Raw genomic sequence first — 27,374 nt, forward strand, 5'->3', positions numbered from 1 at the left:
TGACCCTGCTTACTGTGTTTTCTTTTGTGAAAATTGTTAAATCTTGGGGACATTTTTCTATGGAAAAGAAAAAGGAGGAATAAATTTGGGCATAATGGAGACTTGTGCAAGTTCAATTACCTTAATTAAATATGAGAATCAAACAGATCCAAGCCGCCTGGTGGAGAGTTTCCACTGGGCCCCACTGAACCCGGAGTGCTCCGAGGAACTGGACAGGAAGCTTAGTAGAGGCTAAAGTACCTCCCCCCCTTGGATGCCAACATGTCACGCTGACTTCTGATTAATCCGTGTTCTGGGAAAGCCTCTCGGAATTTTATTTTATCAACCATTCCTTGTGTAAGAGCACATATTATCATAAATCCTGCCCTCAGGTCAAAGGAACCTTAATTTTACTACACTAGTTGCAAACTATGAAGCACACAGAATTCCTGGAAAGTCAATTTTTAACAGTTCTTCACATTAATATGTATACCTTCTTCCTATAGTATATAACCCCTGTATCTGGGGTGTAACTCCATGGAGATCCACCTGTCTTGTTGCCACTCATGACCATGCTCACCTGTCCATAAATTCCCCAATACATCACCCTCTTTGACACATTGGTCTTGTCTGCCTTTCTTTAGTTTCTTAGCTCCTGCATTTGAGTGGCACTTTGCATGTAAGGACCTTTCAAATAACAACTGGTGAGCTGGCCAGCCCAAGAACACTAACCAAAGTATGGTCAAGTGGAAGACATTGGAGTGGAAAATCTGGGGTGTTACTCCGCATCTATTTGGAGCAGTGTTGTCCATTTGTGAGATGCATGTGGACTACTGAGCACAAGGATGCCCCCAGAATGGAAGACATATTGGGGAACTTGTCACTAGAAAACTTCATCAACCCATAGGATGAGGAAAACCACCATGTGGCATTGATACTGGATTGGCCATTACCATGAACTTTTTAAGTGGCCACAGAAGCCACTTATCAGCTGAGAAGAAGGTAAAGGGGCTAGATGAAGAATCACTGTTATAAAAGAATATGAAAGCCTCTACTTCCATGTTAGCAGTTAGCTTTGTGAGTAAGTCTGAAACTGAGAAGATGCAGTTAGAAACTCCATCCTGCTGTGTTGTGCAGCTTAAAGGGTGGAAGACGACCCATCCTAAAGTGTAAGCATGTGACAGCCCATGTGCTTGTAACAATTTGAATGACAGTAAAGTCATAATTACTCTAACAGAACAGGTGACAAGCAAAATAGACCAGATTTGTATAAGAGGTTTCTGTACCCTGGAGACATGAGATTTGTAAGAAATAAATTTAATGTACCATAGTAAAACTAAGTTTGCTTTGAGACTTTTTAAGATCTAGTTTGCTTGTAAATCATCACCTCTTTTGAAATTATTTGTTTTGACCCACTATCACATTTACTTCTAAAGATCAGTATACACAAATGCATTTCTTCCGCTATAGTTCTCATACACAAAGTTTACTTTTAGCTTGATATATTACTATTGCATTAAATGTAAATTAAAACAAAACATCTCTATATGTTTGGCCCAGAAAAGGGCCTTGTGCAAAGAAAAAATATTGGGTAAAATTTTATGAATAGTGATTTAGAATATAAAGGTATGGCTACAAATTATACTCCCATATAATCTTTATTATAACCACATCAACATCCCCATAGTTATACAAAAGAGAGAAGGACACAAAATAGTAACTATGAGAACAACGTTCTCCAAATTATTGAAAGTTTAGGTCCTCAGGGAAAAGGGATTATTAAAAAAGTTATTCCACTGTGTTACCCAAATGGTACATTATTTTCATCTGTTAACTACAATTTTGAACAAGATAGTTTAACATTGGTGTCAGAATAATATTTCATTCATTGCACATCAGTGTTAAAACATTTAAAAAAATTTAGTATTGCTACTGAAAATTAATTAATTATCCCATACCCTAAATAAAGCATTTTAAAATCCACTACATGTTCCTTGGTCAGAAGCATCCAAGAAGCATTATTTTCTATCTAGTATAGTGCATCTTATGCTTTCTTCAGTCTTAAAGATTGAGGCTAATTATTTAGTGCACATTGATTTGACTAATATCAAATCTTTCAGATAGGAGTTATTTTCACTTTCATCTGATATCTGTGAAAACATTTTTATTTCTAACAAAGACCATTCAACATGTCTATATCCTCTATCACATCAAATAACACTCAAGACATCTATTTCATTCTACTAAAAAGATATGCCAGTACTTTAACTGATTGACAGGTTTTCCTACTTAATACAGACAAAAATGCCCTGATCACATATTGTATGCTTACATGCATCATTGTTTCATGATTCAAACACAAAAGCATCTTTCCTTAAATTTTCTTAATGTATTTTCCATTTTCCGTTAAACTTTCATAGAAGAAATATGAATCTAATTCATCTAATAATAAATGGCCTCTCATAGCTCTAATGCACAAATAACAAATCATATATTTTCATAAGAACATTAAGGATGGTATAGCATCAACTAATTTGAAAACTGAATTGTATGAATATTATTAATAGCTTCCCAAAAATTTCAAATACTGTCAATACAAAGTACACATAGAATATAATTACACCTGTCCAAACAGCAATGTTCTTGGTCTTTTAAAAAAATATGACCAGATCAATGATCTAATTGCTTTGACTTCACATTGTTCTCTACAATAAATACTTTGGATTAGAGTAAAATCTTAAAGTGTTCTTTAGTTTTATACTTGTATGAATGCCCTGATGCACTTATACTTAAGTTTTGGCTATTCTGCAAATTTATTGCTCCCATACAATTTCTTTTTCTATGAACTCTGATGATTCCTAAGTTTTATATTTGGGATAAAACTCTTTTCACATGTACTACATCTATAGGGTACTATGAATTCTCTGATGTTGAGTAAAGTGTGAACTACAGTTAAAGGCTTTGCCACTTCACATTTGTAGGGTTTCTGTTCATTATGAATTTTCTAATGTTGAGTAAGTCTTGAATGACAGTTAATAGCTTTCCCACATTCTTCACATGTGTAAGGTTTCTATCCATTATGAATTTTCTGATGTCGATTAAGGGTAGAACGACAGTTAAATGCTTTGCCACATTCTTCACAATTATAGGGTTTTTCTCCAGTATGAATTTTCAGATGCCGAGCAAGGCTTGAATGACAGCTAAAAGCTTTGCCACATTCTTCACATTTATAGGGTTTCTCTCCAGTATGAATTCTCTGGTGCTCAATAAGGCTTGAACGACACCTGAAAGCTTTGCCACATTCTTCACATTTGTAGGGTTTCTCTCCAGTATGAATCCTCTGGTGTTGGGTAAGTTGTGAAATACGGTAAAAGCCTTTCCCACATTCTTCACATCTGTAGCGTTTCTCTCCAGTATGAATGCTCTGGTGTTCAGTAAGGTTTGAATTTCTGTTGAAAGCTTTGCCACATGCTTCACATTTGTAGGGTTTCTCTCCAGTATGAATTCTCTGATGTTGTCTCAGGCTTGAAAATTGAGCAAAGAACATGCCACATTCTTTACATTTGTAGGGTTTCTCTCCAGTATGAATTCTTTGGTGTTTTATAAGGTTTCCTGACTGGGAAAAAGATATGCCACATTCTTCACATTTGTAGGGTTTTTCTCCAGTATGAATTCTTTGATGCCGAATAAGGTGTGAACTACAGTTAAAGGCTTTGCCACATTCATTACATTTGTGGGGCTTTTCTTTAGTATGAATTATCTTATGTTGTCTAAGGATTGAAAACTGAGTAAAGGCTTTTCCACATTCTTTACATTTGTAGGATTTCTTCTTAGTATAAATTTTCTGGTGTTTAAGCTGTGACCTTTGGTTAAAGCTTTTGCCACATTCTTTACTGGAGAGGTTTTCTTCAGGATGGATTATGTTCTGTTTTCTTAAATTGGATGACTGACTAGAGACTATCTCACATTTCTTATATCTGCACGAGTCTTCTTTGGTATGAATTCCCTGATGTTCAGAATGTTTTCCTAACTGGGCAAAAGCTTCTACACATTCATTACATTTGTAGGAATATCCTTGAATATGGGTATCTTCACGGCTAATGCCCTTTAAACAATGATGAAAAACTTTCCCACATGTTTTACATTTGCACTGGATCTCTGGATACTGACCGTTCTGATATTTTCTAGAACATGAGACTTGGCTCAAGTTTTTTTCAGGTTTACTACATTGACAATTTCTCTCACCAATATAATTATTCTGGTAGTTATTTAGGGTAAGGTTCTGGATAAAGGACATCAAAGTTTTTTTTAACATATAATGTTTGTCCCAATTATTTATTTCCTGGTATTGATTAAGCAATGATGATTGGGTTAACACCTTACTATACTGATCATGGTTGTTAATTTTGGCATTTGATGATATCATTGGTTGGTGGAAGAATAATAAAGTTTTAATGAAGGACTCATCAAATTGATCACATTTGGAAATATCCTCTTCAATTTTCAATCTCAGATCTTCAGAAATATTTGACTGAACACTTAATCCAATCCTATATCGAATGTCCTGGGTTTCTCTAGGGCTTTGAAAAGCATGCTTATTGCTTCCTTTAATATGTAGTGCTGAAAAGAAATGTAAATATAGCTTAAATGGCATGCTGAGTTGAGTGGAAACAAAGATGAATAACTGTTAAAGCAACAGAAAGACTGCAGAGCACATGGAATTTATCATGGAAGGGAAACATTAAGAGCCTTTAACAAGATACAGGCAGCTTTTTTAGTGGGAAAATATACAGAGTACTCCAGAGAAGACACATGCTCCCAACAGTCTGGAGAAGTGCCTAGAATGTCTGGAGTGGCTGGATGGTGCTAAAACTTCTCCTGAACAAAGCCATTGTCTAAAGGATGAAACAGAGCAAAACCTCTTTGAAAATGAAAAAAAGTCAAAGAAACCAAGAAATATAATCCAATGAAAAGACAGAAATATTTAAGTGACCCTACAGAAGTAAACATCTATGAAATAATTTTTAAAGTATTTAAAATATCTGTCTTAGAGATGTTCTATCACCTCAATAACACAGAAAACCACATAAAAGGAGTAAAACAATGCTTAAAGAAAACGAAATCATTTACAAATAGATTAAAACTAAACAAACACCCACAAACATAAACTATGGAGATGAAAATAAAATAACTGATTTTAAAGATTCACTAGATACGGTCAACAGCAAACTTGATGCAGTAGGAAAAAAACAAACCCAGCAGAATTGGTAATAGGCAATTTGAAATTATTGTCAAGAAAGCAAAAAGAAAAACATTGAAGAGAATTGAAGAGAGCCTAAGGGACTCATTACCATCAAGCATGCCAAAATATTTATAAGGGGAGTTCTATACTGACAGGAGAGACAAAAATGAGCATACAGCTTATGTGATGAAATAACGTCTGAGAATATTCTAAAGTTGAGGGAGAAAGAAGCATAAAATTTAAAGAGGCCTAAACTACTCTAACTAGGAATAACAAAAGGAGACCCAAAACCAGACACGTTTTAATCAAAGATTAAAGAGTTACAGGCCGGGCGCGGTGGCTCACGCCCGTAATCCTAGCTCTTGGGAGGCCGAGGCGGGCGGATTGCTCAAGGTCAGGAGTTCAAAACCAGCCTGAGCAAGAGCGAGACCCCGTCTCTACTATAAATAGAAAGAAATTAATTGGCCAACTGATATATATATAAAAAATTAGCCGGGCATGGTGGCGCATGCCTGTAGTCCCAGCTACCCGGGAGGCTGAGGCAGAAGGATCACTCAAGCCCAGGAGTTTGAGGTTGCTGTGAGCTAGGCTGACGCCACGGCACTCACTCTAGCCTGGACAACAAAGTGAGACTCTGTCGCAAAAAAAAAAAAAAAAAAAAAAAAAAAAAGTTACAAAGAGAATCTTGAAACCAGCAAGCACAAAGTAACCTGGCATGTAAAAGGGCACCCCTACAGGATGATCCACAGATTTTATAGAATAAACAAACAAACAAACAAACCTTGCAGGCCAGAAAGCTACAGGATATTTAAAGTGCTACAGGAAAAAAAAAAAAAAGACAGCTATCAGCCAAGAACACTGTTTCTGGCAAAAACTGTCCTTTAAAAATTAGTTAAATACAAAAAAACTCAAAAAGAAGCTTTAAAAAGCCAGACCCAAGAGACATGCCCTACATAAATTGCTAAAGAGAGTCAGTGCTTCATATTGAAAATGAAAATATTACACACACGGTTATGTGAACTTATAAAGTTCCATGGTAAGTGTAATTATATGCTATGTATGGTATTCTGTGTTGTTTTAATATCATAATGATGGTGAATAAAATACTTTTAATTCGGCTATAGATGTAAAAAGATGAACTCTTAAAATAACCATAAATTTTTGTTAATGGATACACGATACAAAAAGATATAATTTGTGACATCAAAAAATGCAACCGGGGATGTAGAAAGGCAGGGTCTTTGTATGCAATTAAAGTTTTCTGCTGAAAATTGTTTCTTACAATCTATAAAAAAAAAACACCCAAAAGTATTTTGAGACAAATAAAATTTGAAGCACCAGCAATAAACACTTCTAAGATGCAACAAAAACATTACTAAGACAAGTTTATAATGATAAGTTTTGACATTAAGAGAAAAAGGAAGTTCTTAAAATAAACAACCCAACTTTAACCCCCAAGTAACTTAAACAGGAAGAATAAAATAATCCCAACATTAGCATAATGAAGGAAATAATAAAGATTAGAGCAAATAATTAAGAAAGGGTTAGGCCGGGCGTGGTGGCTCACGCCTGTAATCCTAGCACTTTGGGAGGCTGAGGCGGGCGGATTGCTCAAGGTCAGGAGTTTGAAACCAGCCTGAGTGAGATCCCGTCTCTACCAAAAATAGAAATAAATTAATTGACCAACTAAAAATATATATACACAAAAAATTAGCCGGGCATGGTGGCGCATGCCTGTAGTCCCAGCTACTCGGGAGGCTGAGGCAGTAGGATCGCTGAGCCCCGGAGACTGAGGTTGCTGTGAGCCAGGCTGACGCCACGGCACTCACTCTAGCCTGGGCAACAAAGTGAGACTCTGTCTCAAAAAAAAAAAAGAAAGGGTTAGAAAGAGAATAGAATAAATCAAAGTACTTTTGGCTAGATTAAGAAAAAGATAACAAGAAAGGACTAAGAAAATTAAAAGACTCATATCGCAGAAATACAAAGTATAATATGACAATACTGTGAACAAAATCATACAACATATTGAATAAATTAGAATAAATAAGTTCCTCAAAACAACCCACCAAGATTAAATCATGAAGAAGTAGAAATGCTAAACAGACCAATACTGAAGAAAGACATTGAAGCAGTAATTTTAAAAAAACAAAAATTCCAACAAAGTGTACCCCACGACTGAATGACTTATTCAGAGGTGAATTCTAGCAAGTATTTAAAGATGAATTAATGTCATTTCTATCCCAACTCCTTCAAAAAATTGAAGGGGGAGAAATCTCCAAACTCATGCTATGAGGCCATCATTACCCTCATACAGAAGCCAAATAAGGACACTACAAGGAAGAAAACCACAAACCATTGTATCTGATGAAGATACAAGCAAATTCTCGACAAAATACTAGAAACCAAATTGATCAATACATTAAAAAGATCATATACTATGAGCAAGTAGGATTTATACTTGGGATACAAGGATGTTTCAACATATACAAATAAATAAAAATGATTCACTATAAAAACAGAAAAGATGCAAATTATATGATCTTAGATTTATTAAAGGTATTTGACAAAATTCAATATATTTTCAAAATAAAAACTTGAAACAATATACATACAAAGGTATGTACCTCACCATAATAAAGGTTATATTCAACAAGCCCTCAGATACCTTTTTTTTTTTTTTTTGAGACAGACTCTCGCTGTTGCCCAAGCTAGAGTGCCATGGTGTCAGCCTAACTCACGGCAACCTCAAACTCCTGGGCTGAAGCAATCCTGCCTCAACCTCCCAAATAGCTGGGATTACAGGCATGTGCCACCATGCCTGGCTAATAATTTTTTTATATATTTTTAGTTGTCTGGCTAATTTCTTTCTATTTTTAGTAGAGACAGGGTCTCGCTCTTGCTCAGGCTGGTCTCAAACTCCTGCTCTCGAGCAATCCTCCCAACTCGGCCTCCCAGAGTGCTAGGATTACAGGTATGAGCCACTGCATCCTGCCTGGTACTATTATTCTTAACAGTGAAGTGCTAATTTTTTTTCTCTAGGATCAGAAACAAGAGAAAGATACCCAATCTCACCACCTTTGTTCAACATAGTGCTAGGAAGATCAAGCCAAAGCAATTACGTAATAAAAAGAAACAAAAGATATTCAAATCAGAAATAAAGAAGTAAATTTCTCTCTGCTTGTAGATGAAGTGATCACATATACAGAAAACTGTAAATATTATATCAAAAAGTTAGAGCTAATAAACCCATTCACTAAAGTTGTAGGTCACAAAATCAACATTCAAAACTCAATTTCATTTCACCAACAATAAACTATCTGAAAAAAGTTAAGGAAGCAATCCCACTTACAATAGAATTAAATAGTATAAATTTCTAAAGACTCAACAAATGAGGTGAAAGATTTGTTTGGTTAAATCTGGCATTAATGAATACAACGGAAGATGCAAATAAATGAAAAGATATCCCCCATTTGTGGATTGGATTAATATAAAATGTTCATATTAATACTATCCAAAGGGATCTACAATCCCTATTAAAATTCCAATAGCATTTTTCACAGAAATAGTAAAGAATTCAAAAATTCCTATGAAACCACTAGTGACCCCACACAGCCAACAATATCTTGAGAGACAAATTTGGAGTCTTCACACTTCTTGATTTCAAACTATTACAAAGCTATACTAACCAAAGGTGTGGTACTGGCATAAAAACAGACAAACACAACAATGGAAAAGAATGGAGAAAGCAGAAATAAGGCCACAAGTATACACTCAACCAGTTTCTGACAAGGGCACAAAGATACCAAAAGGAGAAGATGCAGTGTCTTCAATAACTGATAATAAAAAGTGCCGTCCTCATGCACAAGAATGAAATTGGACATTCACACCATCAACAAAAATTAAACTAAAACTGCATTAACATTAAATGTAATACCAGAAACTATACAACTTCTGGAAGAAAGCATAGGGAACAATCTTTTTTTTTTCCAGACAGTGTCTCACCCTGTTGCCCAGGATAAAGCGCAGTGGTGTGATCATAGCTCACTACAACCTCACAGTCTTTGGCTCAAACTATCCTGCTGCCTCCACCCAAGTCACTGAGACTACAGGTGCGTGGCATCAGGCCCCGCTAATTTTTCTCTTTTTTTGTGTATAGATGGGGTCTCTCAGGCTCTTCTTGGACTTCTGACCTCACGTGATCCTCCCACTTTGGCATCCCACAATACCAGTATTATAGGCATAAGCCACCACGCCTGGCTGGAACCATCTCTTTGACATTAGCTTTAGTAATTTTTTATATCACACCAAAAACCATAAGCAGCAAAAGCAAAACCCCAAAACAAGTAAAACTACATCAAACTAAAAAGTTTCTGCACAGCAAAGGAAACAAATAAAAACATAAAATAAGAACCCAAGGATTAGGAGAAAATATATCTGATGAATGTAATAGTTATAACATAAAAGAATCTCAAGTCAATAGCAAATAAAAAGTGAATACGACTTAAAATGTGCAAAGGACCTGCGTAGATATTTCTCCAAAGACATAAAAGTGGCAAATAGGTTCATGAAAAGATGTTTAACATAATTATTTGCCAAGGAAATGCAAGTCAAACAATCTCATTATCTTGAGATATTACCTCACACCTATTATAAGGACTATTATAAGTCAAGAGATAAATGTTGGCAAAGGTGAGGAGAAAAGGAAACTCTTGTACAATGACAGAGGCAATGCAAACGGACCCAGCCATTATGGTAACTGTATGGAGGCTCTTCACATACTACAAACAGAAGTACCATACAATCCTTCAATCCCACTTCTGGGTATATACAGAAAGGATATGAAGTCAGCAATACAAAGAGATATCTACTCTCTTATAATTATAGCAGACTATTCACAATGTACAGTATAGTTCAGCCATATCAAAAAAGGTAATATAGAAGCATATTTCTCAAATTTCATTGTGTATAACGAGGAACTGGAGATCTAGTTATAATGCATGTTCTGGCTCAGGAGATCTGGGTGCAACCTGAGATTGTTTTCATTTGTGAACACATAGATGGATGAACCAGGTGGAAATTATGGTAATTAAAATAAAACAGAGAAATATAATTACTGCATCATATGAGCTATTTGTGGAACTTAAAAAGGAGAGATCATAGTAGAAGTAGGAATTAGAATGGTGGGTGCCAAAAGTAGGGGAGTGGTAAAAATAGGGAGATATTGGTCAAAGAGTACAAACTTTCATTTACAAGATGAATAAATTCTAGGGATATAATATACAGAATTGTGAATATAATTAACAGTATTATATCATACACTTGAGATTAAGTATTCTCTTAAACAGATTAAAAGAGCACACTTTAAGTGTTCTCACCCCCCTCCAAAATTTGGTAACTATGTGAGATGATTAATGTGTTAACTTCATTGTGTTAATCATTACACAATGTATACATATATAAATCATCAAGATGTACATCTCGAAAATGTAAAATTTATGTTTGTAAAAAAAAATCGACATGTCAAGAAGAACAAACACAGGAACAAACGAACTTAAGGGACATATTCTCAGTAAGCTGCATCTTTAACCAAACAAATATATAAAATTATAATTATTATATTAAAGATAATAAGATAACACTCAAAATATTATTATATTCTGCCCAATGTTCTAAGCTTCCCAGCAACTGTGTTTTTTTTTTTTTTTTTTTTTTTTTGAGACAGAGTCTCACTTTGTTGCCCAGGCTAGAGTGAGTGCCGTGGCGTCAGCTCACAGCAACCTCAATCTCCGGGGCTCAGCCTCCCGAGTAGCTGGGACTACAGGCATGCGCCACCATGCCCAGCTAATTTTTTGTATATATATTTTTAGTTGGTCAATTAATTTATTTCTATTTTTGGTAGAGACGGGGTCTCCCTCAGGCTGGTTTCGAACTCCTGACCTTGAGCAATCCGCCCGCCTTGGCCTCCCAGAGAGCTAGGATTACAGGCGTGAGCCACCACGCCCGGCCCCCAGCAACTGTTTTTACTTAAGAACTCTATATGAAAAGTAGTACATTAAACTATTTTACATGTGTGGATATTGTGTATATGCAGTTTAAATTTCTAATCTTAGTTCAGGTTAGGAAAAAGGAACTGTTAAAGTAAAATATATGATTAGATATTAAAATAAACATTTATCAGGTTCTTCAATCTGCTATGAATGGGGAAAGAAAATAAATATTTAAAAATTACATATCTAATAAAGGTTTAATATTTAATATGTAATTTGATATTTAAATAAAGGGAGATACTTTGGAAGGCTGCTATGCTCACCAGTATACCACCAATGCAAAGGGAGATCCTTTGTACTCTGATGAATTTACAGAGTTTCAATTTCTGCAGAAACACCTCTGAAACCTCTATAGGATTGGAAACTAAAAAAAACAGAAAATATTTCACAACTGTCGACAGTATTCCTGGGACTTCTGAACCAAATATCACTATGTCCACTACTATGGTCACACACTTCTGACGTGAGGCAAAAACAGAACTTAAAAAATGGTTTTGCATACAGGTAGTCCAAAATATGCACAGATTTTTCCAGTACTCCCAAGGCAATGGATAAGTAGATTATGTAGGTCCTCACGGACCACAGAGAGGATTTTGGCTCTCCCAGTGAATTTGATAGAAGATCACTGAAGGGCAAAGGGAATACTCAGAAAATATTTTTCACAATCTTAATGAGAATCAATCCTCAGATAATTAAAGAATATGAGAAAGAAGATGTCCTTCTGTGAAAGCAAGAGAAATAAACCTAGGCTTCTCAAGAAGTAGTTTCATCTGGTGAACACACTTGGAACAACAACAAAAAAAGAAAAACAAAGTAGTTTCATTGTACCAGAGCTTCTGAATCTACACATTAAGGTCTAGCTTCCTCCTTGACCTTTGGACCTCTCACCTGTGTCATCTGCTTCATGCACTCCCACCTACCTGGGTGTTGGGCTACTGTGTCCTCTCTCTTCACATTCCAGGACTCTTTCATTTGTTTCAAAAAGGTGACCAGGTCCAGCTTAGAGACAGCAAGTTCTATTTTATTAGAAAAAGGCACATGAATTTTGCTTGGTGTTCTTCAATTTTCAACTTAGTGTTGTACTCAGCAGAGAAGGGAGATTATTATAGAAGTCTGCAGAAAATTATTTTACAAAATACTATTCCCTGACAGCCACTGTAGAATATTTAAGAAGCCCTTTAAATTTGTGGATCCTGTCATTCACTTTCATGTATGACTGAATCCAAAATAAAAAGGAAAAATTGGATTTTAAGATCTAGACATTTACATCACTGAATTCCTACAATCACCACTAGAGTAAACCTTGCAAATCATCTCAAGAAGGAAGGTAATTAATGGGGTCAAAGATAAAAGATTTCTTTTATATTAACAAATCCTTAATTTTCTCCCAAAAGCAGGAATCTGAAGCTCATTCATACAAAGCACAAACTCCCAACAGACATTCTGCAAAGGAAAGAAATGAAACCCTTGAGGCATATTACATATTCTGGAGTTAAGTAATTCTCACCCACAGAGACCAGGTTTCTGTAGGTCTCCAACATCACATCCCTATACAAATTCTGCTGAGCAGTGTCCAGGTATTCCCACTCCTCTGGAGAGAAGTCTATGGCCACATCCCTGAATGTCAACAGTTCCTGCAATATAAATAAATAAATAGATAGATAAATAACACACTGACCATGTAGCCATGGGCAGAGTTCTTAGGGTGAAGGTATTATCATTCCTCCAGAGAGAATTCTATGCCCACATAATGAAATATCAACAGTCCCTGATATAAATTAGATAAACAACCAACCACGTGCCATGGGTAGGATTCTTAATTTGACGCAAGATAAAATGAGGGAGTTAAGACTACTGGGGCCAGGTGTGGTTGCTCACACTTGTAATCCTAGCACTCTGGGAGGCCAAGGCAGGAGGGTCACTTGAGGTGAGGAGTTCGAGACAAGCCTGAGCAAGAGCGAGACCCCATCTCTACTAAAAATAGAAAAATTTAACTGGGGATTGGTGGCATGAACTTGTAGTCCCAGGTACTTGGGAGGCTGAGGCAAGAGGATCACTTCAGCCAAGGGGTTTGAGGTTGCTCTGAGCTGGGCTGACACAATGGCACTATAGACCAGACAACAGAGCAAGACTCTGCCTCACAATAAATAAAATAAAATTAAATTAAATTAAATAAAAAATAAATAAATAAAAAATAAAATAGAATAAATAAAATTAAAAAATTAAAAAATAATAAATAAAAATAATTAAAAAATAAAATAAGAAAAGACAGTGGTTCTGACATATGAGTGACCTGAATTACAAAAGAAGATACATTTAAACACATTAATATTTTTAAGGCATTCTCTACCTCTGTGGGAAGAGAATGACGTAAGTTCCACAAAATTAGTGTTGACACTATGCTTATATAGAATATGAAATATAAACTAAAAGCATCAACAAAAAATATACATTTTTTAGTGCTATATTTACATCATACAGAATCAGCTGTGTCTATTCCTCAGAGGAAAAAGCCATGGTGACTTAGAAGCATATTTCTCAATTTTTATTGGGAACAGCAATGAACTGGAGATCGTGTTGTAAGGCAGATTCTGGTTCAGGAGATCTTGCTGAGGCCCGGATTCTGCATTTCTAACAAACTCACCAGTGACACCAATGCCTCAGGTCTAAAAGCCACACCTTTGAACAGCACAAAGGTAGAACTCTGAGGAAGAATTTATGGAAGACATGGAATTGAGAGTTTTATAAAATATACAGATTATAACATAATAGCAATCACAGCACCAATCCTGTATATTTTTTTTCTGGAGACAGAGTCTCACAATGTGTACAGTGTGGCAGCATTATCACAGCCCACCCCACCCTAAAATTCCTGGGCTCACGCAAACCTCCAGCCTCAGCCTTCTGAGTAGCTAGGACTACAGGTGCCTATTCCATCATGCCCAGCTAAATTCTTCTATTTTTGGTACAGGCTCTTTTTTTCGTTGTTGTTTGTTTTGTAGAGACGTGATCTCACTCTTGCTCTGGCTGCTCTCAAACTCCTGATCTCAAGTGATCCTCGACCCTCGGCCTCCCAGAGTGCTAGGATTACAGGCATGATCCACTGTGCTCAGCCGCAGCAATCCTTTTTGAACATCTATGCTTAAAAGCACAAAAATAATCTATGACAAAAATAATAGTGTCCATCTTTTGAGAATATTTTGCCAATTATCCAGTAAACGGTAGCGTGTGGGTTTTACCCCAGTTTATCTGACATAAAATTTATTTCAAAGGGACATACATGCCAATTTACAGAGAAAACTCCAACCAAATAACAGACCCTATTTCCTAAGAGTAATGTAAACAAGAAGGCAGCAAAACAAAACTAATCAAATAATGCTTACATTTTATGCATACAAATACATAGAAATGTTAACTATTTACACATTAAAAGTCATAGAGTAGAATATTTGGTGTAAACAAATATAATTGTAAAAAATTAAGAATCTGTCAGTGATTTTTTTTTTTTTATACAGAGTCTCGCTTTGTTGCCCAGGCTAGAGTGAGTGCCGTGGCGTCAGCCTAGCTCACAGCAACCTCAATCTCCTGGACTCAAGCAATCCTTCTGCCTCAGCCTCCCAAGCAGCTGGGACTACAGGCATATGCCACCATGCCCGGCTAATTTTTTTTTCTATGTATATTGGCCAATTAATTTGTTTCTATTTTTAGTAGAGACGGGTCTCGCTCTTGCTCAGGCTGGTTTTGAACTCTTGACTCGAGCAATCCGCCAGCCTCGGCCTCCCAGAGTGCTAGGATTACAGGCGTGAGCCACCGCGCCCAGCCTGTCAGTGATTTTTAAACATACTACAGAGACCACTGCACATAAAGATATTAACTAAAATAAAAGCTATCATTCCTGAGCCTTTTATTTTTTTCTGCTTTTGTAGGCAGGAGCATTACTTGGAGTATCCCTTAAGGTCAGGAGTCCGAGGCCTGCCTAAGCAAGAGGGAGACCCTGTCTCTACTAAAAACAGAAAAATTAGCCAGTTGTGGTGGTACCCAACTGTAGTCCCAGGTACTTGGGAGGCTGGAGGATCACTTGAGCCCAGGGATTTGAGGTTGCTCTGAGCTAGGCTGATGCCATAGCACTCTAGCCCAGGCAACAGAGAGAGACGAATGAATGAATGAATGAATGAATGAATGAATGAATGAATGAATGAATGAATGAATGAATGAATGGAATGAAGAATGAACGAACGAAGGAACGAACGAATGAACTTGAAACTGAGTCAGAGTCCAAGGTGCCCAAAACTCAACCAGCCTTGCACATGTGCATTTAATAGGCCTTAGAAGGCCGGGCGCGGTGGCTCACGCCTGTAATCCTAGCTCTTGGGAGGCCGAGGCGGGCGGATTGCTCAAGGTCAGGAGTTCAAAACCAGCCTGAGCAAGAGCGAGACCCCGTCTCTACTATAAATAGAAAGAAACTAATTGGCCAACTAATATATATAGAAAAAAAAAAATTAGCCGGGCATGGTGGCGCATGCCTGTAGTCCCAGCTACTCGGGAGGCTGAGACAGAAGGATCGCTTGAGCCCAGGAGTCTGAGGTTGCTGTGAGCTAGGCTGACGCCACGGCACTCACTCTAGCCTAGGCAACAAAGTGAGACTCTGTCTCAAAAAAAAAAAAAAAAAAAATAGGCCTTAGAATCTAAACTTCCCCCTCCTCCTCTTGCACAAATGTTCATGGATGTGCAGAAGGCACCTCCAACCCCCACCCCCACCTCTCCAAGACATAAATCCATAGCTCCAAAATTTAAATCTAGGTCCTGGGGTTCTTCAGGATGTGTTAGAGCCTTTCCATGAGGGGATCTCTCCTCCAGCTTCCCTCCCCTTGCTGTAACACCCAAGAGTACAAGGCCAGGTTGATACCTAGACACTTCATAGAAGATTTGGCCCCCACCTGGGATTGACACGACAGAGCCAGATGTTGGACGGAGCATATGCAGAGAACCCAGGGGAGACATTTTCTGCATTGAGAGAGATCAACATAGATATCTTAAAGTCACATTTTTGGAGTGAGCCCTCTGAATTTTCCAGATCTTGTCCAGTGAGCTGCTGCCATAGTTGTGGGAGGGGTCCCTGGTGTAAACAGGATCTGGTGGCAGAATCTGTAAGTATAAACAAGCACCTCAGCAACCAGAGGGCAGGACCACAAAATAGCCATTGCCATGACCACAACAATACCTGCCTGGACACTGTGGTACTGGGAATTAGGTTATTCTTGTCCTTCCTCTTACTTTTACCCCAGAGTTAGCTGATCATGGATAGTTGATAGCACACAGCTGGTCCATGGTCAGTGCTTCACGAGGGCAGGTTTATTCTCTCTTCTGACCCATAGAGTCAGCCTGAGTGTCTGCTGTTTGTATCACCACGGGGCCATCAGTCCGTCACTAGGGACTTTCTCTTTTTTGTTTTCTGTTTTGAATCAGAGTCTTGCTCTATTGCCAAGACTGGAGTGCCGTGGCATCAGCCTAGCTCAGAGCAACCTCAAATCCCTGTGCTCAAACGATCCTCCTGCCTCACTCTCCCAAGTACCTGGGACTATAGTTGGGCACCACCACAACTGGCTAATTTTTCTATTTTTAGTAGAGCCAGCGTCTCCCTCTTGCTCAGGCTGATCTCGAACTCCTGACCTCAAGGGATACTCCTGCCTCAGTTTCCTAGATTACAGGCATTGAGCCACTGCGCCTGGCCCAGTTTCATGTCCTCAAGATGCCAAGTGCATTGAAGGCTGGCATGACTGATTGCTGTCCTGTGAAGATATTTTATTTATTATTTATTTATTTGGTAGAAATCTGCTCTAATTTCCCTAGAAGAGATAGTAGAACCCAAATAGGCAGAGAGACAATACTGCCTACAGAATCTGGAGCAATGTACAATTTGCTGCAATTGTGGATTGTTACTGGAAGCCCCACAAAAATAGACTTGTACAGTGAAACCTGTTGGGCATCTTACATGTTTATATCTTGTCTGGAAACTCTGGACAGCATTTCACAAATATAAACAGTAAGAAAATTATCTCCAGCTCCAGAAAAATGATCCACAATGGTAGAACAGAAAGAAAACTGTTTTATTACACAATTAAACCAGAATGTGATGTGATATGAGACTCCAAAAATAAAGATTTGCCATAATTAGTCGCCAAGTAAAAGACCTGACAGCACCATGTGTCATATATTCTACATCCAAAATTCACCTGGTAATTTAGAGGCTAACTCTGTTTTGGCTATAGTAAACATAAATTTGAATTGGCTATATTCAAAGGAAAAATATGCTTCTCTAGTGTTCATGACAAGATTTAGATCTATAACTTGGATGCAGGTGCTTCCTGAAGATACGCTCATACTTTTCTATAAAAACTGTTATAAAGTATTCTATCTTCCTGGCTATTTAAATTTCAAAGCAATAGTTCTCAGATCCTAGAGAAAAATATTTTAGAATAAAGAAGAATTACAAAAGTTTTATATACCTTTTAAAATAATTTACATATATTTTGTAGAGGCACAGAGAAAATTGCTATATAAACTTTTCTAGGCTGGGCACGGTGGCTCACGACTGTAATCCTAGCACTCTGGGAGGCCGAGGCGGGATGATTGCCTGAGCTAAGGAGTTGGAGACCAGCCTGAGCAAGAGCGACACCCCGTCCGTCTCTACTATAAATAGAAAGAAATTAGCCAAACAACTAAAAATAGAAAAAAATTAGTCAGGCACAGTGGCGTGTGCCTGTAGATCCAGCTACCTGGGAGGCTTAGGCAGGAGAATCCCTTGAAACCAGGAGTTTGAGGTTGCTGTGAGCTATGCTGATGCCACAGCACTCTAGCCCGGGCAACAGAGCCAGACTGTCTCAAAAGAAAGCAAGCAAACAAACAAAATAACTTTTCTAAATTAAACGCTTCAAGGGAAAGGAGGGTGCCAAAATCTGTTTCCACATTTTCAATTTTGAGAATTAAGTATCAGATTTCTTTTTTTTGAGACAGAGTGTCAACTCTGTTGCCCAGGCTAGAGTGCCGTGGAATCAGCCTCACTCACAGCAACCTCAAACGCCTAGGCTCCAGCAATCCTACTGCCTCAGCCTACCGAGTAGCTGGGACCACAGGCATGCGCCACCATGCCCGGCTAAGTTTTTCTATATATTTTTCGTTTGCCAATTAATTTCTTTCTGTTTTAGTAGAGATGGGGTCTCACTCCTGCTCAGGCTGGTTTCGAACTCCTGACCTTGAGCGATCCACCCACCTGGGCCTCCCAGAGTGCTGGGATTACAGGCGTGAGCCACCACACCCAGCCAAGTCTCAGATTTCTAACCTGCATTTGCTCTTACCCTGGCCAGCTCTAGGGCCACGGTCTTGAACTTATGGACATCTGTAAACCAGGAGGTGTTATATTCAGGAACCAGAGGCACAATGAGTGAAGAGGCCTTGGGCACAATGAGTGAAGAACAGGATTTGTAGATTAAAACAGACAGAGAAGGTGCTGTCAAGGACCCATGGGTGGGAGACAGCTCTGTGTTGGTGGAAGGACTGGTCTTTGCTACAGATCCAAGCCCAGGTGGGGCTATGTCTCAGTCCTGTGTCTACATAGGAGATGGGATTATGACTGGGTGGCCCAGAGCCTAGGCTCTTGGGAGAGACCAGATTTCTGCTACAGATTCAGTGTAGGGGGTTGGAATTATCCAGGGGTCAAATAGGTACTTGTATGAATTTTTAGTGGGCAACTTTAGAAGCAAATGTGCTGGGGGTGCAATCCCTGAGCTTGGACCCTTGTCCTGAAAGGGGCAGGGCCATGTCATTACATAAGGCACATGTGTGTGAGTAGACAGGAATCGTGGTGGCAGCAGGGTGTGAGGAGGGGTCTGCCTTCAGCACCCTCAGAAGGCAGACCCTCTTTCCCAAGACGCAGAAACCTCAGAAAAAGAAAATACCTCAGAGCTTTCTGAGCAATGTGAGGTATGGAAAATTGATCAGGCCTAGACAGAGAGCCATGACTATGTGACTTACTGTCAATCCCCTAACCCATGCCTAGGGGCAATTGTTTAAAGACATTTTCTTCCACACTAGCTGCCTCATCCATTATCTTGATATTTCTGGAATCTGTGATACAAAAAAAGTATAGCAAATCAAGAGCTTATGTAATTTTAATGTAAATTATTGGTAAACAACTTAGAAACTGCCTCTCCTCTTTTTCCCTTAAAAGCCCACTTATAACAGCTGCTAACAGGAACCTATATTCAGGGCAAATTAAATCTACGCTACTGGGTGGCCATGCTCAAACTTTGCACATGAATACTCTTTAAATTAGATTATGGCCTTTTTGATTCTTTAAGGTTGATAGTCATCTGGCAGACACAAGGAACCATGTGACAATTGGTGCTATTACAGCCCATGTGCAGGACAGAGCCTGCTTTCCCTGAGACACACAGTCTTCTTCCAGCCCAAGCCCTGCCTGGCCCACACTGGGTGAGTTCACAGGCATCCATGTGTCCTAGGTCCCCCAAATGTCCTTTTTTTTTTTTTTTTTTTTTTTTGAGACACAGTCTCACTTTGTTGCCCAGGCTAGAGTGAGTGCCATGCGTCAGCCTGGCTCACAGCAACCTCAATCTCCGGGGCTCAGCGATCCTACTGCCTCAGCCTCCCGAATAGCTGGGACTACAGGCATGCGCCACCATGCCCGGCTAATTTTTTGTATATATATTTTTAGTTGGTCAATTAATTTATTTCTATTTTTGGTAGAGACGGGGTCTCGCTCAGGCTGGTTTCGAACTCCTGACCTTGAGCAATCCGCCCGCCTCGGCCTCCCAAAGTGCTAGGAAAATGTCCTTAATTGTAGACACAACTTGAGTGGGGAAACCTGTGCACAAAAACCAAGTCCCTTTGTCTTGGGTATCTCACGGGGCATATCAGCAGAAATTATCACATCATGAACACAAAGGTGTCTTCATCTGAGGTTTGTTTTAAAATAAATGAGCAGGGCCGGGCGTGGTGGCTCACGCCTGTAATCCTAGCACTTTGGGAGGCCGAGGCGGGCGGATTGCTCAAGGTCAGGAGTTCAAAACCAGCCTGAGCGAGACCCCGTCTCTACCAAAAAAAATAGAAATAAATTAATTGACCAACTAAAAATATATATACAAAAAAATTAGCCGGGCATGGTGGCGCATGCCTGTAGTCCCAGCTACTCGGGAGGCTGAGGCAGCAGGATCGCTGAGCCCCGGAGATTGAGGTTGCTGTGAGCTAGGCTGATGTCACGGCACTCACTCTAGCCTGGGCAACAAAGCGAGACTCTGTCTCAAAAAAAATAAAATAAAATAAAAATAAAAATAAAAAAAATAAAATAAAATAAATGAGCAACAGCAGAGCCTGGTTCAACTATATGTGATGGGAATGGATGGAAGCCCTTAACAATGATGCCATGATGCATATGTGATAACACACAAAGGATGTCATGATACACGCAATGTAATAAAAGATATTAGAGCAGCATTAAAAATCTAATTCTGTTGTTTTTCCTTATTTTGTGTGTATATGTTTTATGCAAATTGTGATAAACTATACCATCCCTTTCAACTATTTATATTTTCTTATTTTTAAAAGTATATTGCTGGGGGAAGAGTCCACCGGCCCCTGAGGTGGGGGCCGACTGCCACTCTTTGCCTAATAAAAAAAAAATATGTACAAAAAAAAGAAAGAAAAAAAAGTATACTGCTTAAGTCAAACATCCATTTTTCAAATATACTTTGAGAGCATTAAATCTCTTTTTTTTTTTTTTCCTTTGTTGCTCAGGCTAGAGTGAGTGCCATGGCGTCAGCCTAGTTCACAGCAACCTCAAACTCCTGGGCTCAAGCAATCCTACTGCCTTGGCCTCCCGAGTAGCTGGGACTACAGGCATGCACCACTATGCCTGGCTAATTTTTTCTATACATATTAGGTGGCCAATTAATTTTCTATTTTTATAGTAGAGACGGGGTCTCGCTCTTGCTCAGGCTGGTTTCTAACTCCTGACCTGGAGCAATCCTCCCGCCTCGGCCTCCCAGAGTGCTAGGATTACAGGCGTGAGCCACCGCACCCAGCCTAAATATTTTAAAATGATATCTAAAGTGTTTCATACTGAACACACAATTGTAATTTAATATGTTATAATTTTTATTTGTTGACTGTGTTCCAAAATCTTTTATTTAAGATACTTCTTAGAAATGATTAGTCCGATAGCATGCCCACAATATGTAACCATATAAGATATTCCAAATAAGAAAATAATAAAAAATGTGTACATTTTAGATTATATATTAGTTGACCAAAGAGGTGTATGTATGGTGGCAAATATCTCTTGTTGTGTATACATAAATACTTCCTGTGATGTAGAAACTCATCTAGGATAAATCAGAGAAAAAGCCACTTGGTTATAACAAGACTCTATAGAAGAACTTGGATTTAATTTTTTTCATGATGTTTTCAGTTGGCTCCCCAATGGAATAGGGATTTCTTGTTGTTCTGGAACACAAAGTCGCTTTTTATAATCCTTAGGTGCATTACATTTCTACTAATTCAATTATTAATGATACATGTCTCTCATCATTTTCCGTCTAAGAAAATTAAAGTCATGGTATTCTAAAGACTGGAGATGATAAAAACAAATGAGAGCAGCTACATACATCAATGACTTGACTGAAATCTCATTTTTGCCACTCTATAATACCATTCACATTTTCTTCTTGGGCATTCATAAAATTCCTCACTGAGACACATCCTCTTCCCCCACAACCTGTCATGGGACAGGACTATATGGGAATTAGCCCTCTCTCAGTGTGAGGGAAACTTTGACACTTACACTTTGATCATCAATGCTTTCAAAAAGAATTTTGATCAAAAGCAGAACATAAGAAAAGAAACATTTTTCTTTATTTTGAGGAATACAGGCCTCCTGTAAGTTATAAAGTCCAGACAATGACAGGAATGAGTCAGCAGTCATGTCCCACTCCACTTCTGACCCTTCAGCTAAGTAATAATCTCTCAAAGGTGCTTGCTATATGGACTCTAGACTTATGAACAAGAGAAGTAGCTATAAATTAACAATGCTGCTTCCTCAACAACGTAACTAATACCTTATAGTTCAACAATGCAGAGCCAATCGTTAATCATTGCTTGGGCAAACCAAGCAATGGACCAAACCATTGTCTTGACAAACAACTTTATTGGTCCAATTCTTTTTCCCTTCTTGCCTTGAAAAACATGCTTGTAATAATGCAAAAATGTAGCTCATATCCAAGGTTACTTGGATCTGAGCCTTCCAAAGACCTATCCCTAACTTGGTTCAAGAAAACACTTTACAAATATATTTTGTGCTTTAGTTTCTTTCTTTGGGTTACCAAATTTATAAAGTGATAGTACTTGAGAATAAAGCCAAAAAGGACATTATTATCTACACCAAAACATAAAACTTGAAACAACTCAAGCCTTAAAATCTGTGGAATGGGTGAATGCATTGGGTGACCCAGACTCAAACACCAGCACATGTGCCACAGCATGAGGCACAGAAACCATAAAAACACCTTTTCAGCATAATGTTGATGGTATATGAATAGTAACTGTAAGGTACTGAAAACTCGGAAGAAGCAAAACTGAGGTGAGCACTGCTTTATGATAAATAGATGATTAAGTTACAAAGAACAAGAAAAAGGATCAGGAATGTGGGAGTCCATGTGTGATTACATTATTTTTTAAGCTCGACATTAAACAAGCAACTCATTTCAAAAATGATCTTTGCTTGTTTAGACCATGTCACTCAGCACACTCATATTTTCAGCCTAGTTAATAAAGAGCTTAAACGCCAACCACGGAATAAAATCCTTAAATACTTGGGAAAACAGGAATTATATGACAAAAAAGATTTTATAAAGTGCTCCTCCCATGGCTGGCAGGAGCAGGATGGGAAACCTGCAGCTGTGGCTCCCCAGGAAGAACTCACTGGGCCTTCCGTGACCTGTCTCAGGCTCAAGACTGGCCTTAACATGGAGTCACTGGCTCAGACATTGACTTTTTGATCAGGATTATTTACATAATTTTATATAAGAAACCACACAGTTTTTAAAGAAGAGAGCAAAATCACTCAAACTCAGTGTTTATGTTTATAGAATAAAAGGAAATTCTATACAGATTATTGTTCCATGAAAAGAAAAAATAGAATAAAATGAAAGGAAAATTTAAAAATATATAAAATAAAAATTAAAAAAAAATTATAAAACAAAATTCTAAGAGGGAAAAATTCAAACCAAACCTGTTTTTCCTCCGTTCTCACAACACAATAATCAACAGAGAAGATTTCTGTGGCCAAAGGTGAGGAGACTTTTCTCTATCAAGAAGCAGGAAGGCAACTTTGCAGGAGACACCAAGTCAGCATCCTCAAACCCAGTTCAATTCCAACACTATCTACTTGGAGATGGAGGGTATTGTATTCATGTCCTTGCCAGACTCACCTCCTTCCAAGACCCCCAGATGTTCAGCTACCTGTAAGATCTCCAAACCTCATCCTTCTGAGTTTTATAGAAGCTTCATTTCATTCACATATTTAATAAATCACAGGTCATTGGTAATCAAGTTAACCTTAAGCTCCCTCTCTTCTCTGGAGGTTGGGGGTAGAACTAAAAATCCCACTCCTCTGAGTATGTGTCTGGTTCCCTTGGCAACCAGCCTCCCACCCAGTGGTTTCTAGGGACTTTCCAAAAATCCCCTTATTAACATAAGCTCAAGGGTTTTAAAGAGCTTTGTTGAAAATAACAAAAGACTATCTTTCTTGGCCGGGCGCGGTGGCTCACGCCTGTAATCCTAGCTCTTGGGAGGCCAAGGCGGGCGGATTGCTCAAGGTCAGGAGTTCAAAACCAGCCTGAGCAAGAGCGAGACCCCGTCTCTACTATAAATAGAAAGAAATTAATTGGCCAACTGATATATATATAAAAAATTAGCCGGGCATGGTGGCACATGCCTGTAGTCCCAGCTACTCGGGAGGCTGAGGCAGAAGGATCGCTCGAGCCCAGGAGTTTGAGGTTGCTGTGAGCTAGGCTGACGCCATGGCACTCACTCTAGCCTGGACAACAAAGGGAGACTCTGTCTCAAAAAAAAAAAAAAAAAAAAAAAAAGACTATCTTTCACCTATACAGGTCAGTAGCTACCTCAGAAACCAAAGACAAAACACTAAAAAAATCTAACAAAGAATATTCTTATTGCTCTAATCACTTAGGAAATCACAAAGCTTACAGGAGCTGAGCACCAGGAATCATGGGGAAAAAAATCAAAATATATCTATTATAATATCACAGAAATTGTAAGGCACTAAAATGTCATACCTCAAGAGAAAAAACAAAAGTATATATCCCTTTTAATCAATAAACAGGTCATTTAATTATTATTTGCATGATAAATCACTTAGTAAACACATTTAGGAGTTGCCAAATTCTCACAGGATTTATAGTTAAACTCCAACATCCAGACAACAGGATACAAAACAGAGTTATCCATTGTCACAAAAAAGAGAGGACTGGATGTTTTGGTGAATCTTTGTCATTCACCAATTTTTCTACTCTACTTTCTTATGGAAATGTATTCATTTTTCTGCAACCAAAATTACAGAGAGATATTTTTTTCTATTTCCTTTCCCAAGTAACATTCCCAAAGCTAAGGCCTGGATTTCCCAAATCACCTCCAAATAAAAAAACAGACCTAAGGCCAGGCGCGGAGGCTCACACTTGTAATCCTAGCACTCTGGGAGGCCCAGGTGGGAGGATTGCTCAAGGTCAGGAGTTCAAAACCAGCCTGAGCAAGAGGGAGACCCCTGTCTCTAGTATAAATAGAAAGAAATTAAGTGGCCAACTAATATATATAGAAAAAATGAGCTGGGCATGGTGGCGCATGCCTGTAGTCCCAGCTACTCGGGAGGTTGAGGCAGAAGGATTGCTTTAGCCTAGGAGTTTAAGGTTGTTGTGAGCTAGGCTGATGCCATGGCACCCACTCTAGCCTAGGCAACAAAGCAAGACTCTGTCCCAAAAAAAACAAAAATAAAACAGAAGGGTGGTTGAAGACACATCACCCTATAAACTTTCTAAAGAGAAACCTCAACCCAAAGACATTTTGCTAAGATGTCTGTGCCTAGGGAAGATGAGATGGAGACGGGTGAAGAACTGTTAAACCAGAATGCCAAGTGAATGTTCTCTCATTTACTCATGTGAAATGTTCAGAAACACAAATATTTTAAAAAGAACCACCCACTGCTCTGTGAAAAAGTATAAACAATTAAAATACTCCAACTCTTTGAAAAGTATAATTAAGGACCAATAGTGATTAATGTGAACTGGTGAGAAGTTGATATTTGGGGGTGTGGGGTGGGGGAGGAACTTAGAAATTTAGGATTTTACTGCAAGTCCTAGGAGAGTTAAGCTAGGGGATCAGAGTGGTGGATTTGAGATTCTGCTTGCCATATATTTCGAAAATGCAGGGAGAAATAAGCCCCTCTGTGGAGTGTTACATTAACTGAATGATTGGCAATTAGACTAAACTGACTCTTGTGCCCTGGCCTCCTACCTAAGAATACTGACATCTAACGCAAATGCATTTTTTGTAAATTACTAACTTAGGAACAAAATTTATGCTTAACCAGCTACAAACTACCAATTAACTTCTGATTCTTAGGGACAGAAAAACAAGTGAGAGATAATGGAAACTGGAACACGAGAAATGAGAAAACATTTATAGAAAAACTGTAAGGAGGAAATGGTTGCAAAAAAATAAAAAGAGGAAACAGTTGTTTGAGTCTTCAAGAATGGGGTAATTAGGCCATGGAACACTGACCAACAGGGAATGAAAAAACACTACAAACGGTTATAGAATTTTCCTCAACAATCATCTCTAGGAAGAATTACTGGAACATAACCTTTAAGTTATGTCCAAACATAGAATCCGATCCCCAAAACAGTGACATACAATTATGAATAATTATAACTAACCTTTAGCTAAGCCTAACAATTAAAAGGTAAAACAAAGAAATAGCGTCTTCTCCATTTGTTGAGACAGACCCCATTTCCCCTCAGGAAATGTACTTTCACGTTGCACCCTTACTTTACTCAAATAAATTACTCACGAATACTTGCTGAGTGTCTGCCATCTCTCTCCGTTGCACAGGGCCAAGACCTGCAATTCCCCAAAGCCAGGAGCCCAAGAACTGGGGCAACACTTCAAAGTCCAGCCGTGGACCGGACTGTGACATGATTACATAACCAGAAGGTAGCCACCATCATACTCCAAAAAAAGCGACTACAAAATTACAACAAATCAATTATTGAATTTGGTTTGCTTCCTCATGCACCTCATAAAAGCCTTTCCCCTCAATCCACTGCTGGGGACCCCCAAACACAATCAATCTCTGGGGACTTCCTGACTCATAAATCGCTGTTTGCTCTAGTAAGCCCTTTAATGTTTCAATGTTACCTTGGTTTAATTTTAAACGGAGAAAGGACAGGCTGGGGACCCCATGGACCCCGCCACTGACTCAGGATTCTCCCCGATGACCCTCTTGTCTTTACTGAATAACCTGGAGGAGAGGCGGCGCTGTGGCCGCAGAGCTGCCCGCAGAGGGCTCCCGGCCGCGTGAAGTCACCTGTGGAAGGGTCAGGACACCCAGGGTCCTGGCTGTGCTTCTAGCCCCCACCCTGCGGCCAGAGGGGCCCAGGGCCGAGCCACCAGCGGGGACTCACGTCCGCAGACTCCGGAGCCGACGCCGGGAGGCCCGGGACCGGCCGCCGCACGTTCAGGTCGGTTCCAACCCCCCAGGACAACCAGCCACACACACTCACAATTTTCTGCCTTCCGTGTTGTCCCGGCATCCTGCCGACAGATCTTGCAGTTCCTGAAGGTCACGGGGCGGCAGAGGCTGCGGCGGAAAAACCTGCACCTTCCAGACAGGAGCAGGAGTAGGAAACACAGATTGAACTTGGCGGGCTGACGAGAAAGCCTAAAGCCGGCCAGAAGGTAGAAGCCGCCCCTTCCTCTTCCGCTTGGAGCCTGATTGGACAGTTCCCATCCCAGCGCTCCTC

At 39.0% G+C, this 27,374-nt stretch overlaps 1 protein-coding gene across 1 annotated transcript; it reads right to left on the reverse strand.

Annotated features, from left to right (window-relative positions):
* Window positions 1-509: 509 nt before the first annotated feature.
* LOC105871928 (uncharacterized) lies at window positions 510-13,387 on the reverse strand. The gene is made up of 3 exons (XM_076009599.1): window positions 12,776-13,387; window positions 12,189-12,284; window positions 510-4,599 (listed from the first exon to the last, which is right to left on the reverse strand). The coding sequence occupies exons 1-3, from the start codon at window positions 12,807-12,809 to the stop codon at window positions 3,050-3,052; spliced, it is 1,680 nt and encodes a 559-aa protein (XP_075865714.1). The 5' UTR covers window positions 12,810-13,387; the 3' UTR covers window positions 510-3,049.
* Window positions 13,388-27,374: the final 13,987 nt, after the last annotated feature.

The sequence above is a fragment of the Microcebus murinus genome, chromosome 13, assembly GCF_040939455.1.
Source record: "Microcebus murinus isolate Inina chromosome 13, M.murinus_Inina_mat1.0, whole genome shotgun sequence".
Taxonomy (NCBI): Eukaryota; Metazoa; Chordata; class Mammalia; order Primates; family Cheirogaleidae; genus Microcebus; species Microcebus murinus.